At 45.1% G+C, this 16,439-nt stretch overlaps 1 protein-coding gene across 3 annotated transcripts in view; it reads left to right on the plus strand.

Annotated features, from left to right (window-relative positions):
* Window positions 1-16,439, plus strand: part of LOC149333757 (actinia tenebrosa protease inhibitors-like) — a 38,308-nt gene that overhangs the window by 5,175 nt on the left and 16,694 nt on the right. For 2 of the 3 annotated variants that reach the window (XM_089558753.1, XM_089558755.1), the window contains exons 3-4: window positions 8,316-8,489; window positions 11,836-12,009. In XM_089558753.1, coding sequence (XP_089414879.1) covers window positions 8,316-8,489; window positions 11,836-12,009 — 348 coding nt within the window. Of the gene's footprint in view, window positions 1-8,315; window positions 8,490-11,835; window positions 12,010-13,139; window positions 13,389-16,439 lie in introns of those variants that run through there. The other variant, XM_089558754.1, reaches the window with a different exon arrangement.

Here is a 16,439-nt window from a genome sequence, read left to right on the forward strand (position 1 = left end):
CATCACCATCAATTATCCCTAGCAAACGACGTCGATGGAAACTTCACATAGCGGATTGAGAGCTGTTTCGGAAAAAAGCCTCTCTAGAAAAAATATTTGCGGATCACCTTAATGTAGACGAACTAAATGAAATGATCACATCCTGCATAATTTCTGCGGCACACCTGGCTATCCCTCAGTCTTCTGGGGTGGTTCGACACAACCAGAAGGTGTGGTATGGCAGAGAATGTAGAGAAGCTAAGAAGGTGCAAAATAAAGCCTGGGGAATTTTTAGAAGATACCCCACACACGAGAACCTTATAAACTTTAAAAAGGCGAGAGCAAATGCACGTCGTATTCTTCAAAATGCCGAGAAGACCTCCTGGAAAAACTATGTATCATCTATCAATAGTTCAATTACATCAAAAAAGATGTGGGAACAGGTGCATAAATTAGACGGCAAATTCTCTCCCTTTACAGTACCATTTCTAAGAGCCTCTGGAACACAAACAAGTATAGATGAACAGGCTGACATACTAGGACAACATTTCTCTGACGTTTCAAGCCCTTCACACTACACACAGTCATTCTTAAAACACAAAAACACAACTGAAAAACAGAAACTTCCAACGGCTGGCAGTACAAACGAAACATACAATACATTGTTTACAATTCAGGAGATCCAAAACGTACTTTCTTCCGGTAAACAGACAGCCCCTGGCCCGGATGGTGTACATTATGAAATGCTTGCCCACCTATCCGAAGCTGCTGTAGGGGCACTTTCGCAATTTTTTAACAAAATATGGGTGCCTGGAAAGATGCCGGAGGCTTGGAAGAAAGCATTTATAGTACCATTCTTAAAAACTGGAAAGCCGCCCACCTCCCCTAATAGTTATAGGCCCATAGCTCTTACAAGATGTATCGCAAAATCATTTGAAAGTGTGCTCAACGTTAGGCTGATGTTCAATCTTGAATCACGTGAACTTCTTGACATCCTCCAGTGCGGATTTAAAAAAGGATGTTCGACAACTGACCATTTCGTCCGATTAGAAAACACAGTCCGAGAGGCGTTCATACACCACCAACACTGTCTGGCAGTCTTCTTTGACATGGAGAAGGCGTACGATACCACATGGAGATATGGGATTCTACGCGACTTAGCAGATCTTGGCATCCGGGGTAGGATGTTGAACTGCCTGAAGGATTTCCTGTCAGACCGGTCTTTTCAAGTGCGCCTGGGTGCAACCCTTTCGAAGAGCTTTGTCCAGGAAAATGGGGTACCGCAGGGCTGTATCCTAAGTACCACACTTTTTGTGGTGAAAATGAATTCCATAGCGAAAATAATTCCCAACTCCATTATGTATTCCGTATATGTCGACGACCTTCAGATTGCTTGCACGTCCTCCAGCCTGTCAACGTGTAAGAGGCAGGTACAACTCACATTAAACAAGCTAGCAATCTGGGCAGACAAAAATGGGTTCAAGTTCTCTCCACAGAAAACACTGGCTGTTGCTTTCTCGCTTAAAAGAGGCTTGCAGATCGATCCGCACTTGCACCTAAATGGAGCCACACTACCGGTAAAACAAGAACATAAATTTTTAGGAATAACATTTGATAAAAAACTTACATTTCTGCCGCACATAAACAACTTTAAAGTAAAGGCCTCCCGTGCAATGAATATCCTTAAAGTACTCTCAAGGAAACGCTGGGGATCTGACAGAGCATGCCTCCTTCACATCTACCGTTCTCTAGTGCGCTCATGTCTAGATTATGGGAGTATAGTGTACGGCTCGGCAAGGCCTTCATATCTAAAAAGATTAGATCCAGTTCATAATCTAGGCATCCGCCTTTCTTGTGGAGCATACAGAACGTCTCCGGTAATGAGCCTTCATGTTGAAGCAAATGAGCCATCACTTGAAGATAGAAGAAAAGCACTTACATGTTCATACATTCCTAGAATTAGGTCGCGAACAAAACACGTGTGTTATTCAATGGTCACAACATGCCCGTCTCGAATAATATTTACAAATAAGCCCCAAGCAACCAGGCCTTTGCTAATGCGGTTTGAGGAGATCTGCCGAGAACTTGACTTATCAGAAACATTACCAAATGTCGCTGAACGTTGCGACGCATTTGCCCCTTGGTACAGTTTTCCGTCGGTCTGTGATATAAGTCTTACACAGTTCAACAAGAAACAAACTCCAACAGAACACATCATACAAGAGTTCCTTACACTAAAGGAAAAATATGATATCTACACCGAGTTCTACACAGACGGATCGAAAACTACAGGTTATGTTGGAAGTGCAGTAGTGGAAGGGAACTGGGAAAAAATAGTAAGACTTCCTCAGTGTGCATCAGTTTTTACAGCCGAGTGTTATGCTGTGTTTCTTGCTACGGAGAAAATAGTAAGCAAGAACATCGAAAACAGTATTATATACACAGACTCCCTCAGTATACTGAAAGCACTACAGTCCAGAAATGCAATCATGCCATCAATAGGTAAGGTCTTACATAACATAACAAGGATCGTAACACAAGGGCATAAGATAAAATTATGTTGGGTTCCAAGCCATGTTGGAATCGATGGTAACGAAGAGCGGACGCATGCGCTGCTGAAGCCCACAACAAGGAAATACAGAAAATAACACATAATGATTGCATGAAGCTAGTTCAGAGCAGACTGAGAAACAAATGGCAGAGCACATGGAATAGTCAGATAAATAACAAGCTGCACTTAATAAAACCAATATTAGGAGAATGGAAATCATGCACACATCAGGAACGCTTTTTTGAAGTTATTTTATGTCGTTTACGTATTGGACACACGCACCTTGCCCACAACTTCCTACTAACAAAACAAGACAAACCTACCTGTGAAAAATGCGGAGATGAACTCACAGTAACTCATATTTTAATCTCATGCATAGAACTTGAAACACTCAGACACAAGTTTTTTACCCCGTTTTACAACCAACACATCCCTTTTCATCCGTCATTGATTTTAGGTGAAGAAGCTCTTATTGATAAGTCAAGCGTTTTTAACTTTTTAAAAGAAGCCAACGTACTCTCGAAACTCTGAATAATGGTCAGTTTTTTACAACTTGCGAATTTTTTTTTGAACCACACCTCAGCCACCCCCTCGTCGTGAGAAGACGGCTGAGGTCACTATTCTATCGGTTGGGGACCTCGAGATCCTTGCACAGCCAAGGATGGCTGCTGAGGTTGCCAACCCTTTTTAAAGCTTTTACCATAAGTCTCTTTTAAAATTTTGTCTTATATTTTTACTACGTCGCACGAATTAACTTTTTAGGCCCTTTACACCGCCGTTCATTTTGACTTTAGTATAACAGCTATTTAAAAAAATTTTCCATACCCTGAGCTTGGCGCATGATAGCCTTAGTTGCTTATGCGCCATTAAACCCAACTCAACTCAACTCAACTGTTATTAGTCCTTGCTGTGGTCTGAGGGCACCGGTCGCCGGCTCATAAACAGACTGCAACTTTATGGCAGCTTCCCAAGTCACCCTTCTATGTAAGGTCCACGAAGCGGATGCACATTAAGCAGACAGTAGTCGAGCTATTGTGAGCGCTCCGATGTTGTAAACCGTAGCTGCTGCATGTGGCTAGGCCAAGACGGCTTGGCTATGCGCTCGCGTGATGCTCGCTGGGCTTGTCTCGTGGCCGGAGCTCACACCGATGTTCGCTCCAGCTGCGTGTTAGTAAACCATTCATTTCTGCTTAAACCCAATACTTGAACCAGGTGCCCTCCGCCGGAACCTGCCTCAATCCCTCTGCCACGCAAAAATCGGCATTGTGTCTGGATACATTGCCATCCTTCGCGTCTACAAAAACAAGGAATTAGTCAAAGACATCGAACACGTAAGCACACACCTGCGGTCTCACAAGGCCGTCATGGTGCTACCTCACAGCCCTCATCTGCCCACGACGTAAAGCGGCTTTCTGAAACACCAGTTAAATCTTCCGAAACGCCAGTTAAATCTGGGAATTTGCGCTACGGACATGTGCTCTGAGTTTTTCAGCCCGTGAATTGCGCAATTTAGAGATCCACGCTGTTCATCTGTAGATGTCGGTTTCTGCAGCGACTATAACTTGCTCATACACAGCTCTCTGTACACATATGCGATACAGTACAGCAGCAGACATGACGGGAAGGAAGCAGGATTGCTGCCCGCCAGGAGCGACGTGTTGCGGTCGGTTACTCAGATTGTAACTTATCTGAGTCATAAATATCTGCGGGAGACCAATTCGTTGCAATTTCGTTATTAGCCTATTATGAGGAATTACACCAAAAGCTTTTCTAAAGTCGAAAAAGAGTGCGTCAATCTGGCCGTTATTGTCGAGTACTATGGCGAAGGACTGGGCCCTTTCCGGAATCCATGTTGACAGTTTGATAGAATTGAATTTTGCTCTAAAAACTCGTGATTGCGAGTGGCGATAACATGCTCCATTGGTTTACACCTTCTCTTATATGAATCTACTGGGGGCATGGTACGCAGGCTCCCATTTTCTAAAGTGTTAATAAAAAGACCAACTTAAAATATGTAATGAAAAAAACATTTTACGCTTGGAATGAATTCGAAGTTCAGCTTTACTTTCTGATGCAGAGACCAACGATCGCCATCAATGTCCTAGTATAATCTGTGTTAATGGTTTTAGTTGGTTCAGGGCGTTGAACCCCTCGTGTTGAAAGGTTCCTCGAATGCGAGGAACCTCTCAACACATTTGCTCGGTGGAGATTAAAGGTTTATTGCAGTAGAGAGAGAGGGAGGGGGAGTGTAAGAGAAAGCACTTCCGGTGCTGTGGGACTGCAGATGGTTACTGTAGGGAATGAGGAATGCGTCAGTCGACGGAGCAGTAGGGATCACGTGTCCTCGGGGGAGACGCCTGCTAGCTTTTGTGGAAGCGGCCGGCCCATGCTAGTTTTTTGGAAGCGGCCGGCTTGCATGCGCAGAGGACGCAAGGGCTATTGGAGCGGCCTTGCGTCACTTAGTCAACGAACACGACAATCTGCACACGCTGTTGCCTACAACTCACGCAGGACATTTTCGACCCCCTACTTCCGGGTCACACAAAAGCTGTCCCAGGCTTGGATCTCTCCAAGGCCTTTGATCGCCTGGACCATCAAGCGATCATGGCGGCTCTCTCCCCCTTGAACATAGGTGGACGTATGTACACCTATATTCAAACATTCCTTACTAACCGCACGGCCGAAATTCACTTCGGTCCCCACATCTCCCCCCCATACACCCTTAGTGGGGTCGGAACACCCCAGGGGTCCATCCTCTCCCCTTTCCTCTTCAATGTCACTCTCATTCCCCTGGCCCGCAAGCTACAAACCATCCCTCACCTTCGGCATACACTCTATGCCGATGATATCACGCTATGGCCCACCCATGGCAGTGATGGAGACATAGAGAACACCCTACAGTCCGCAGCTACCCTCACCCAAACGCATGCGCGGAGTATCGGACTCTCCTGCTCACCGAAGAAGTCGGAGCTCCTCCTAATCCGCCCCACAACACGAAACTGCCCCACAGCCCCCCTCACCGTGACACTGGAAAACCGGCCCATCCCGGAGGTAAACACTCTCCGGGTACTTGGCCTCCACATCCAGAACAACGGGAAAAACACAGTCACCATACGGAAACTCAAGCAGACAACTGTGTCGATATCCCACCTAATCCGCCGCGTTTCTGCACACCACCGGGGCATGAAGGAGCATGACCTATGTCGTCTCATTCATGCCTTCGTACTCAGCTGCTTTATTTTCACGCTCCCCTGCCTGAACCTCCAGGCCGGGGAAATCTCCACCCTGGATGCCATGATTCGAACAGCATTTAAGACAGCACTATACCTACCCCTAAATACCTCAACCGAACAACTCCTTCAACTAGGCCTGCACAATACGATAGGGGAGCTTATCGAGGCCCACCGACAGACACAATACATACGTCTCGCGAGAACCACCACCGGGAGACACATCCTACACACCATCGGTATACGCCTATCAGTCACGGATCCCACAGAGCTCCAGGTCCCCCGCGATATTCACCGCGAGCTACTTATCAAACCTCTCCCCAAAACCATGCACCCCACCTACCACGAACCCCGACGCAGAGCTCGCGCTCGGGCGCTCCACAAACACTATGGCGCGGAACCGTTTGCCGTTTGGGTGGATGCTGCATGCACAGGCGAAGACGCTGTTGTAGCCATCACAAACCCCTTCCTCCAACCGATTGCCACCCTTCACATATCCCCCGCTGCCACTTCCGAGGAGGCCGAAGAGGACGCCATTTCCCTGGCCATCACACGCACGGAGGCTCGATATATACTGTCAGATTCTAAAACTGCCATACTAAATTTTGCTCGCGGGAGAGTTCGCGTCCTTGCATTTCGCATACTGGAATCCCTCGCCGCGCACCCGCCCCGCCATGTGGAGCTGATATGGGTGCCTGCCCACTCCGGGAATCCCGGAAACGAGGCCGCCAACGCTTTAGCCCGAGCTCCTCTCAACCGGAAACCGGCGGCCTCCGACCTGGGGTTCTCGCGGGAGCGCATGCACTCATACAGTGAAATGACGCAGGCCTGCAAAGCCGAGCGTCGGCTCTACCCCCCACCTCATCCCTCCCTCGACAATTACAATCAGATACTTTGGACGCGGCTCCAAACACACACTTTGCCCTCCCCTTATATACGCTCGCGATATCACCCAGTCCACACGAACCCTTCCTGTTCCCTCTGCCACCACCCCAAAGCCACTCTCGACCATATTCTTTTCCTCTGCCCGGCGGATCCTTCCCCGCGGGGCTTGGAGCACCTTACCACTTGGGAGGCTTGGGAGACGCTACTGCGCTCCGAGGACGCGGCCAAGCAAACCATCGCCACATGCCGGGCTGCCAGCGTCATCAGCCTCCGGGACATGAACGTTTGAGTGCAGTGGGGCCGTGCGGGTGTCCAAGGACCGACGTGTCCAAAACTGCCTTGTTTCAAATAAAGTTTTCATCATTATTATCATCTGTTGCCTCTAGTAAATACTTGGTCACATATTCAACCGTAGGCAGTAAGCCGAATATTTACAAAGTAAGCAAATCAATGCTAGATGGTGATAATAATCCCCAGGATCTAAACTAAATGACACTGCACGCCCAGGGAAGAGGGTGTATGAGTATGGTGCCGCGAATTTCGACCTTTGAGACGGAAAAAACAAATTGGTGTGTGGTCAGTTAAAAGACGAACGTTAAGCATTAGGAACGACATTCGAGCTGCTGCACCCACTGTAAAAGACACGGTGCTAATAAACAGGATAGCCCCTGTTGAAATCTCCAAGGTGTACGGTTGTGTCTACGGCTGTGTTTAGTCTTCAAACATCGTAATTACTCCACTCAAAGGCACTTAGACGCACTACAGCACTCCAGCAGTTCCCCTAGCAGAAAAGTAATCATTATTTCCACCCGCTGGTATCGGTAGTAAGTGGCATGCTTGTACTGCGCCTGGTTTGCAAGCACTGTGTCTATGAGCGCGTGACCGGTGGTTTAATATGAGAAATTCTGTGTTAACATAACTTAGTGCTTCGTGCCAATTGTTTTCCGCGCAAAGGTTGTGCTGCCGGCTAATATTTGTTTAATAATCATCATTGCAAGTACGCATTGAGGTTATTAATCTAAATCAATGATTAAACATCCTTTGAAACTCTCTAAAATTAATGCAAGAGAAAAACTAAACCCTCTTTTATTACTGAAATTCAAGTGAATTGCTGTCCTGCGTGCGTTAGCTCTATGATTACTGCTTATCATAGAGCCGCAGAAAACTGCTATATATTGCTCCGCTTTCGCATGTGGTATAAAGGAACACTGAGGGAATAGATGTTCAGCGGCGTTCACATACTACCGCGTTGTAAGTGCGGTGACTCTAATTTAAACATAAAGGTAGGTTTTAAAAGTCAAAGATAAAACAATTGCGCAGGGGCATCGCTACCATCGACTGTTTTCGCATGCTGATCTCATTAGAGTGGTACAGGCGCATACATGTATCTAGGTGCCTAAGCAACATTGTCGTTCACTTCTAGGTGGTGATGACGAAGTCTTTCTGTCTCTGGGCTCCATGTTTTTTGATTGAGCGGCGGAAAAAGATATTCATTTTTAAATCTAATTTTCTCAGGAATAATGGGTATTTCGTCACCGGATGAACAACAATGCAGACAAAAAGAGCTCTATACTCAACCTTTATCTTAAAACGAAAATAGGCTGAAGAGCCCCTTCGTGTCCGTTCAATTTTCTTTCCTGAATGACTGCTGTTATTCCCGCTGTTGCCAGCGCACGACCAGTTCACGTGCGCGGATCCACCAGAGAAGGGACCATGCAACGAAACTTCCACTCGCTACTACTACGACACAGAAAGCGGCACCTGTAAGGAGTTCGTCTACGGAGGATGCGAGGGCAACCCCAACAACTACGAGACCCTTGAAGAGTGCAGAGTCAGCTGCGAGCGTGAGTTATCACTATGCTGCGTGTACTTACGGAGCAGAATTCTTAGAAGTGGGCCCAGAGATATAGAAACGAACGCAGCAAATGCCCAACAGCTATGACTACGTTTTACTAAGTGAACCTTTATCCCTTTAGGCAACGTTGCTACCAAGGCACTTCTACGAGGTAGACCATATTATTCTGGTGTGAACAGTGAGCGTCGCTGAATTTCACTTTTTACTATCTTGATTGAAATGAGTGTCATTCATGTTCGTGCAAGATCGTTTGAAAACAACATCCCTTCACATGTTACCAAAACACCCTAGGCGCTCTTACCGGGAACTATATTATCTGAGGCGAAACCAAGAGTGCAGTGGCCTGCAACTAACAAACTGTGTAATTTCAGCATTTAATTACGTCAAAAAATTGCTGTGTATTTTGCTTTCTTAATGCAAGCTACAGCCATTCCTTTCTACTGCCCTTGCGTCTTCAGTTCCACCACCCTGCTGCTTTGCACATTAGGCACGACACTGTTTACGACATAATACGGCAGATAGATCCCTCACAGTTATTCAACAGATACTATTCCCTAAAAGCCCCGTTACCAACTTTCGTGTTTCTTTGAAAGTGAGTGGAGATGTTTTTTATGTTTACGTATTTTAGCAAAGCTTTCCCAATTGCTGTATTTCTTTCCCAAGTTTTTTGCGTCAAATACGTACACTAGTCGCGTTTTATTTTTAGTAAATAGAAGTTCAATGCTCGTCGAGTTGATGACCGCATCTCAGGCGATTTTATGGGCTGCGCTGCGTTTACTCGCAAATAAACACCTGCTGCAGGTTGTCCTCTCTCACGTCTCGCTGTAAACAAAGTCCAGACAAGCAACTGGCCTGTAAAGCTTGGGTATAACGTTACCAGTGTCATCGTTCTTTCTTACGAAGCACCGTCTTGTGTGGCCGTATCCATGTTTCGCTTCAATTTGCGCGTTTCTTCAGTTATGATATTATTTCTGAAATATATTGCCACACGCGGAACACCGACGGAAGAAATAGAAGATAACGTTCGGTCGGTGCGGTAGAAGAAAAGGAAGAGAAAGGGCAGAAGGACGCTTGTCGGCTTCCTCGCCGTCCTCATTTTATCGATCCCCTCTGTAAATAAACCTCCGTGCGTGCTAAGCACGTAACAATATTGAGGAACATCTTAAGGCGACGAAGAGATGTGCCTCTCAGATCTACGTGTGATTACCAATTCAATATGCTCCAGATGCACACATTCTTTATTATTTATTTCTGTTCAGTGATGTCCCAGAGAAGATATGCAAAAATTCTCAAATCGGCGAGGCTTTGCGAAATCATTCTTTTGTCCTCTGCACAACCATTCAGCATATATTGGGCATTGTTCTTAAGATCTTTGCGACAATTTATACTTTGATGTGACAGGAAATTCCTAAAAGTGCTCCTAAAAAGTCGCACTGACAGCCACAACCGCGAAGCTTATGAACCATATGCTAACTACTTTGATGTATTCGGGTGTACGTCTTTTAAAATGGCAACATTATTTTGTGCACAACCCCAGCCCTTCCCGCACAACACTACTGTATGTCTGCCGGATCAAGCTCGCAAGCTACTCTCTACCACTCCTACTTCACATGCGTAACTACCATGTAGAAGTGTGGAGTTCCTGGTAATACGTAAAAGTTTGTTACCTTGGGCTGACTTTAAGCTTTCTTACTGAACAGCAAAAACTAGCATCTCGTTTATCACTATTTCAGCAGCGGTCAAAACATTTACAGCAATATTTTGCCTTATCGTGTCTACCCCTCAGCCCCTCCTTTAGTATATTAAGGCGAAAGCTTTTAATGCCTCATCGTTGTAAGCAGGAGTTGTCGACAGAAATGTCACGCTTTTCAATTGGTCGAAATGGTCGTAACGTCACAGTGCGCGAATTTCCAATGGGGCCAGCTGTATTTTGGCTAGTAACCATGCAACCATAAAGGGATGGTATAGTGATGCTCCAAGTACAATAAATGAATAAATAAATAAAAGCGAGTAGCAAATCAGTCGAGTTGTGGAATCGAACCAGTGTCTCCGGAGTGCGAGTCGAGCACGCTAACCACTCCGTCATGCCAGCTCTTTTCTTTTTCTTTATTGCCTGGGTTCTACACATAACATTCAACAAAACAAGCAATCAACAAAACACACTAAACGCTATGTACATACACACGGCACTGTCGTGGTCAGCCAGCATGAATCTGGCTTCGTCGGATTAAAATTCACGCAAACTGTACAGCGGCTCTAGTCTCGAGAGCCAGTCCGGAGGCTCCGCAGCGGCTTTCTGGATGGCCAGAAACCAGTCCATGTTTTCACGAAAGTAAGGTTGGGCAGGTCTTGTGTCTTTGTCACAATGGTAGCCTGCCATTCTGGAGCGCCATATACAGTGGAGGCCTATCAGCATTATTAAGTCAAACGGTACCCCATCCTCATTTTCTACAGATAAGTACTGGATGCCATACGAGTCTAGTGGTAATTATTTCTTTAGGGTTCGCTGCAATACATCCGAAAAATAAACCCCTTTCCAACAGTGTAAAAAACGTTGTCTACTGCTTCCGGCTTTTTTGCAAATAAAACAGTGAGATCCCCAGGCTAAAAAAAATTCCTTCCCTTCTAAAAACCTTTTAACGGGTAAGGTTCCAGTGTGCAGCTTAAAAAAGAAGGTTTTTGTTCCTGATGGGAGTGAACGAAGACACCGTATTTACTAGACGCGCCTTTGTTCATTCTAAACCATCGTGCTTGCGTGGCGGACCAGTGTGTCTTGGTCCGCCATGCCAGCTCGATGGTTTGGAATGAACAAAGGCGCGTCGAGTAAATACGGTGTCTTCGTTCACTCCCATATTGCGCCCTTCCCTGACGGTAAAATTTTTTTTAAAAACAACAAAATTTAAAAAAGAAATACAAAAATAATTTAAAAGCTTAGAAAAAAGAAAGAAAAAGATTTAAAATAATAAAAAAATAACAAAAAAGAATAAAGAAATCAATGAAAACCTCTGCGCAGGAAAGGCTTTCGCCTTGCAGCACTTTAGAGAGCAAAAGTGCCGTCTGAATTTTTTGGGGGGCTCTCTGTCCACGAAGATCAGCATTTTTGCCCATCCTAAGAATCAGAAGTGGTGGTAGAAAAATTAAGTTTTGAAATTGAATTCACTATGTGCATTATATGTTTTCGGCTATCCATTCGTTGCCAAATAAGACAACTATAATTGCTTACACTAAACAGACTCTCTGCTAGCAAACACGTCTTTAGTCCGCCTTGAGTGGAGTGTTAAAATAATAATTGAGAGGATCCACAGCATTTTAATTCTATCGTCTACTTCATACAGTGCGTCCGAGGCCCATCTGCTACCTCCCCAAAAAGCGTGGTCCTTGCCAAAGGGACTTTCCGCGCTTCTTCTACAACGCCGAAAGCCAGACTTGCGAGCAGTTCCTCTACGGTGGCTGTGGGGCCAATTCCAATAATTTCCGCACGATCGAGGATTGCCAGCGCATTTGTTCTGGTAAGTGACCCACTCTGACAGCATGTTTTCTGTCATAGTCCATATTGCGCGTAACATAGGCATCAGACATTGGCACGCCTAGAAAGGAGAGTTTCAAACATATTGGCAAAACCAGTGTTAGAAAGCAGTACGCACGCGTCGACTTTAAGCCACGCCGAACATGATGCACGTATGCAGCTCTAAATTCACCCGACATCCCCAACTGTCCGCCGCTCCCTGTGGCGTGCGCATGATGACGCCGTGCCGTGTCCCAAGTGGCGCCCCCAATTCCGCACCGCATTGTGCTCTCTCCCTCACGCTCTCCCATTTTATCCTCCTCTCGTGCGTACTCCTGTGATGATGGTCACGTGATTTACGACACGCTGGTGTGATACCGTGAAAACCGCGTAAATCGCTTAGCCACGTCGCTAACAGAAAGCGCTCCTAGACATATCGTCCTTCTCCCTTGCGAAGCTGGGAGAGCTGTAGTGGAGTCGTTATCCCCAAATATATATATATATATATATATATATATATATATATATATATATATATATATATATATATATATATATATATATATATATATATATATATATATATATATATATATATATATATATATATATATATATATGCGCTATGCCTGTCTATATCACTTGGTCATATATTTCCCGCTCTCAAGAACGTGCAATTTTCGACCTCCTTACTCCCTTCCAATTGGCGCATGTGGCATGGACGAGGGGTACCTGCCTAATATGACCACATGGTGGTCTTTAACGAGTGCGCCAGCAAAAGTTCTGGTTTTAGCTACGTCCTCAACATGGAAAGCGCCAGTAAAACTTTTATTTCCCGATATACCTCGAAGCGGCCATATATCTTCTTCTGTTTACTTTCGCGAAGGTCATACACAGAGCTATCTTTCGGAAAATAACTTTTTCTTGGTCGGGGAAACTAACTTAACCACAGCTTGACGACGATAGCGAGACAGCACTTGCAACGTTTCCGAAGCTACTCGTGCCCCTTTTCCTCTTCGAGCCTGTGGTAAAATTTTGATGTTAAATTGATGCCTTATTAAACAGGTTGCCTCAGTTCCCAATAAGCCGCTTGATTTAAATATCATTTGCTTCTTTCTTGCTTCTGTTCCTTAGCCTAAGGCCCTCGCCTGAAGTTCCACTTCACTGCACCGGGCCTTCGAAGGCTGGCAGCGTCGACGCATTTACAGCTTCAGAAAACAGCGCCCTTCCCCTTTCTTTCACTTAGTAGATTGGAACTGTAGAGCAGATGACACGAGTCACGAAATGAGCACAGCTGGCGAATAGCCCACACGTCTGCAGCGAACAGGAAGCAATGAAGTCAATGCCACTTTTGAGGTGAAATAAAATTTTCCTTGGAAACCCTAGGCTGGTTTGCTGCACCTTTTCTTCCTAGCATTACCTAGACCTAGCGCTAACTTTTAAAAGAAATGCAGCGTGGATCCATGACACCTTCATCTTTTTCTGCAGTAGCTTCAGGAGCTTCTGGCGACTTCCTCGTTCTTATCTAGAGGCCCGTGTACTGTGCGATGTCAGTGCACGTTAAAGAACCCCAGGTGGTCGACATTTCCGGAGTCTTTCACTACGGCGTCTCTCATTTCCTGAGTCGCTTTGAGACGTTAAACCCTCATAAACCTAAACCCAAAATAGAATTAAAAGCAGTTTATACATACATATATTGTTTGACTGCATAATTGCTTCATTGACTGATTCTAAGTTTATTTACAAATAAAGGGCGCGACTGTGCCCCACAAGAAACACAATTCCGAACACATGAAATACCAGCAGATATAGCTCTCTGTACTATCTTCTCCTTGTCCTTCCTGTGTTGTGTTCGCGCTGCTGATACATACAGATATAGCAGCAGAAATACCAGCAGCGCCTTGGGAACGAATCTAAAAGAGGACACGGTAGCGCGAGGGCTGAATTCCGAACCAAGGGCTGCCTTTTGCTCTGACGGTTCTCCTCTTCTTCAGTGAAATCAGAGGGCATGCCCTTAAGATGGTGTGTGAGCATCTTCACATGTATGCTACCGAGATAGAGAGATTTCTGCGCCAACTCTTCTGTCCCTTTTTTCTCTCAAAATTTATTCATTTTGATTATTACTTTTTAGTAATTTAGTTTAAACTTCACATCTTTGTTTGCTCGATTTTCATTCCAATTCCTCACAGTATCTCAAAATTCTCTATTCAGTTTCCCAGATTCCTCAATTTTTATTGATGAGCGCCTTCCCATAAGATTTCTCTCCGGTTTGAATCAGCACCAAACCCTGACCAAAACCCCACCGTGCGTATTTTACATCGCTTCAGATGCAACAACAACAACAAGCAAGGGAAGAGATTCAGATTAGGGCTTGCCTGCTGTCATAAATGGCCGAAAAGAAACGCGAGACGACAATATCAGGGCATGCGTCATTCCATTTACTATTTCCAAACTCTTCCTTCACCCTCATTTTCGGGCAATAACCTGGCAGCATCGAGAAAATGGGGCACTCATTTGCAGAAAGCAAGTAGCAGTTTCCATGAGTCGCGATCTGTTCGCGCTTGAGCATAGCGAACAACATTATTAAAGCGAACTTCTCCGAATGTAAGATACGTGCTCGAATGCAAGTTTTCATTGCGGGCTACATGGTAAAATTAGTTTGAAAACACATTTGCCCCAATTTACTACACGAAAAAAATTGTCGACGTGCAGTGTTCTACAAATGAATAGTGTTTTATGAATAAAAATATTCATTGCAATTGAGAATCTTCTTTCGAGCACATACCACTATAGTCAGTTTCTTCCTTTCGCTGATTCCTGCCTTGTACAGTACATTCAAAAAGTCTAGAGATTTTCCCAATGCAATTGCATTAATGGCCGATAAAAAAATTCCTAGCAAAATTTTTCCTACCATTTTATAAACTCGAACATTCTGTTTAACTGACAATTTCGCTCAAATGCTTCTGCGAAACTCAGTCAACCTTTTATAAACAGAAAAAAAATTTCTGTATGTCTGATAGTTTCGAGAGGTTCACTCCTTTTTTTTATTTTGGGCACAAACCTATGCATTATCGATACGGCGATGAAGGATAATAAATGACATATCTATACTTTTTGACCACGAATGAAGTATCCTACACCGTGTAAAAGCGAAATTTTAATTTTGACTGCCCGATCGTTTGATATTGATGCAAGAAAAACTTAAAAACTGCAGATATGTACCCTAAGGGGAGTTTCAACTTCAGGTGGATTTAAAAGTACCATCATTCTGCCGTAATGCGTAAAAACACAACCACCACGAAGCTGCTTTCGAAGCAAGACAAGTCAGCAGAGGGACTAAAGTCTGCTTACGCGTGAGAAGGCGTAAGCCCACCCGCTCTCTTTGTGAACGCAGTTTCTGCGCGGCGTGATGTAACCCGATGTCACGCGGATGGCAATTCTACCTCTGCATGGCTCTACGTAGCCGGGATGCCGCGACGCCGCCACACCCCTTCTGACCTGCGCGCTGAATGCCTGTCCCTCGCTCCGCCTACGCGATAGCAGAAATATGCAGAAATGGTCTTTCTCTACATGATATTCACAGATCTCATTGTCCTCACAATGCTCCTGGCGCAGTGGTTCAGAGGGTTAATCGATGCCTCACTGCCCTACGATGCAGGTGCAGCCTCCTGTGGGAGTGATGCGACCCAGGTTGCAATTCCCGAGCGGCCTCGCGCGACCAATCAGTAATTTAACCGACACCTGCCAGCGTGCATAAGGACGCCATCTTTTATGCATACTATCGGGTGTGGACGCACACTCTCACACAAAAGGGTTTTCACTCAACCAGTCAAATAAGGCTTGCGCCTTAAAAGCGCTGTCCTTATATACATGCTTCTCCTGCGCACGATTTCGCCTCTCCTGCTCGTTAATGGACCTCAGGGTGAAAAATGAGCCCATCGCATAATGAAAGCTTCTTCAGAACGTCATGAGCCTAGACAACTAATGGACCTAGCACCCATCCGCTGGGCATGGCCTCTGAATGAACGGCGTTTCATGATCTGACAATGGCGTCCACCTGTGGTAGGCTATGAAGATCACAATTACTATGGTATTTCAGCCCCAGCGAAGAAATAATTGAAGCATTCAAGACCTAAGCAAAATGCTCCTTGCCTTTCTAGGCATCTTAGGCAATCTTCATCTGACCCGATGCCTGTGATGGACCAGGGAACTATAGTTGCTTGTTGTTTGTTTAAATAGTTGATATGCGTCGGCGGGGGTACAACAAAAGAAGAGGTAAATCAGAAACTGCATTCCTGGTTCTTACAAACGATGCTTTCTGTTTTCATGTTCTCTTTCCTCTTGGGCGAAACCGCATAATGCGGCATTTTGAATTGAAGGATATACGTAAGATTATTTTCGTTTTTCTTTGCATAAATATAGTTTTGAGCAGGC

This window comes from Amblyomma mixtum, chromosome 8 (genome assembly GCF_055824585.1).
Source record: "Amblyomma mixtum isolate Tamu chromosome 8, ASM5582458v1, whole genome shotgun sequence".
NCBI lineage: Eukaryota > Metazoa > Arthropoda > Arachnida > Ixodida > Ixodidae > Amblyomma > Amblyomma mixtum.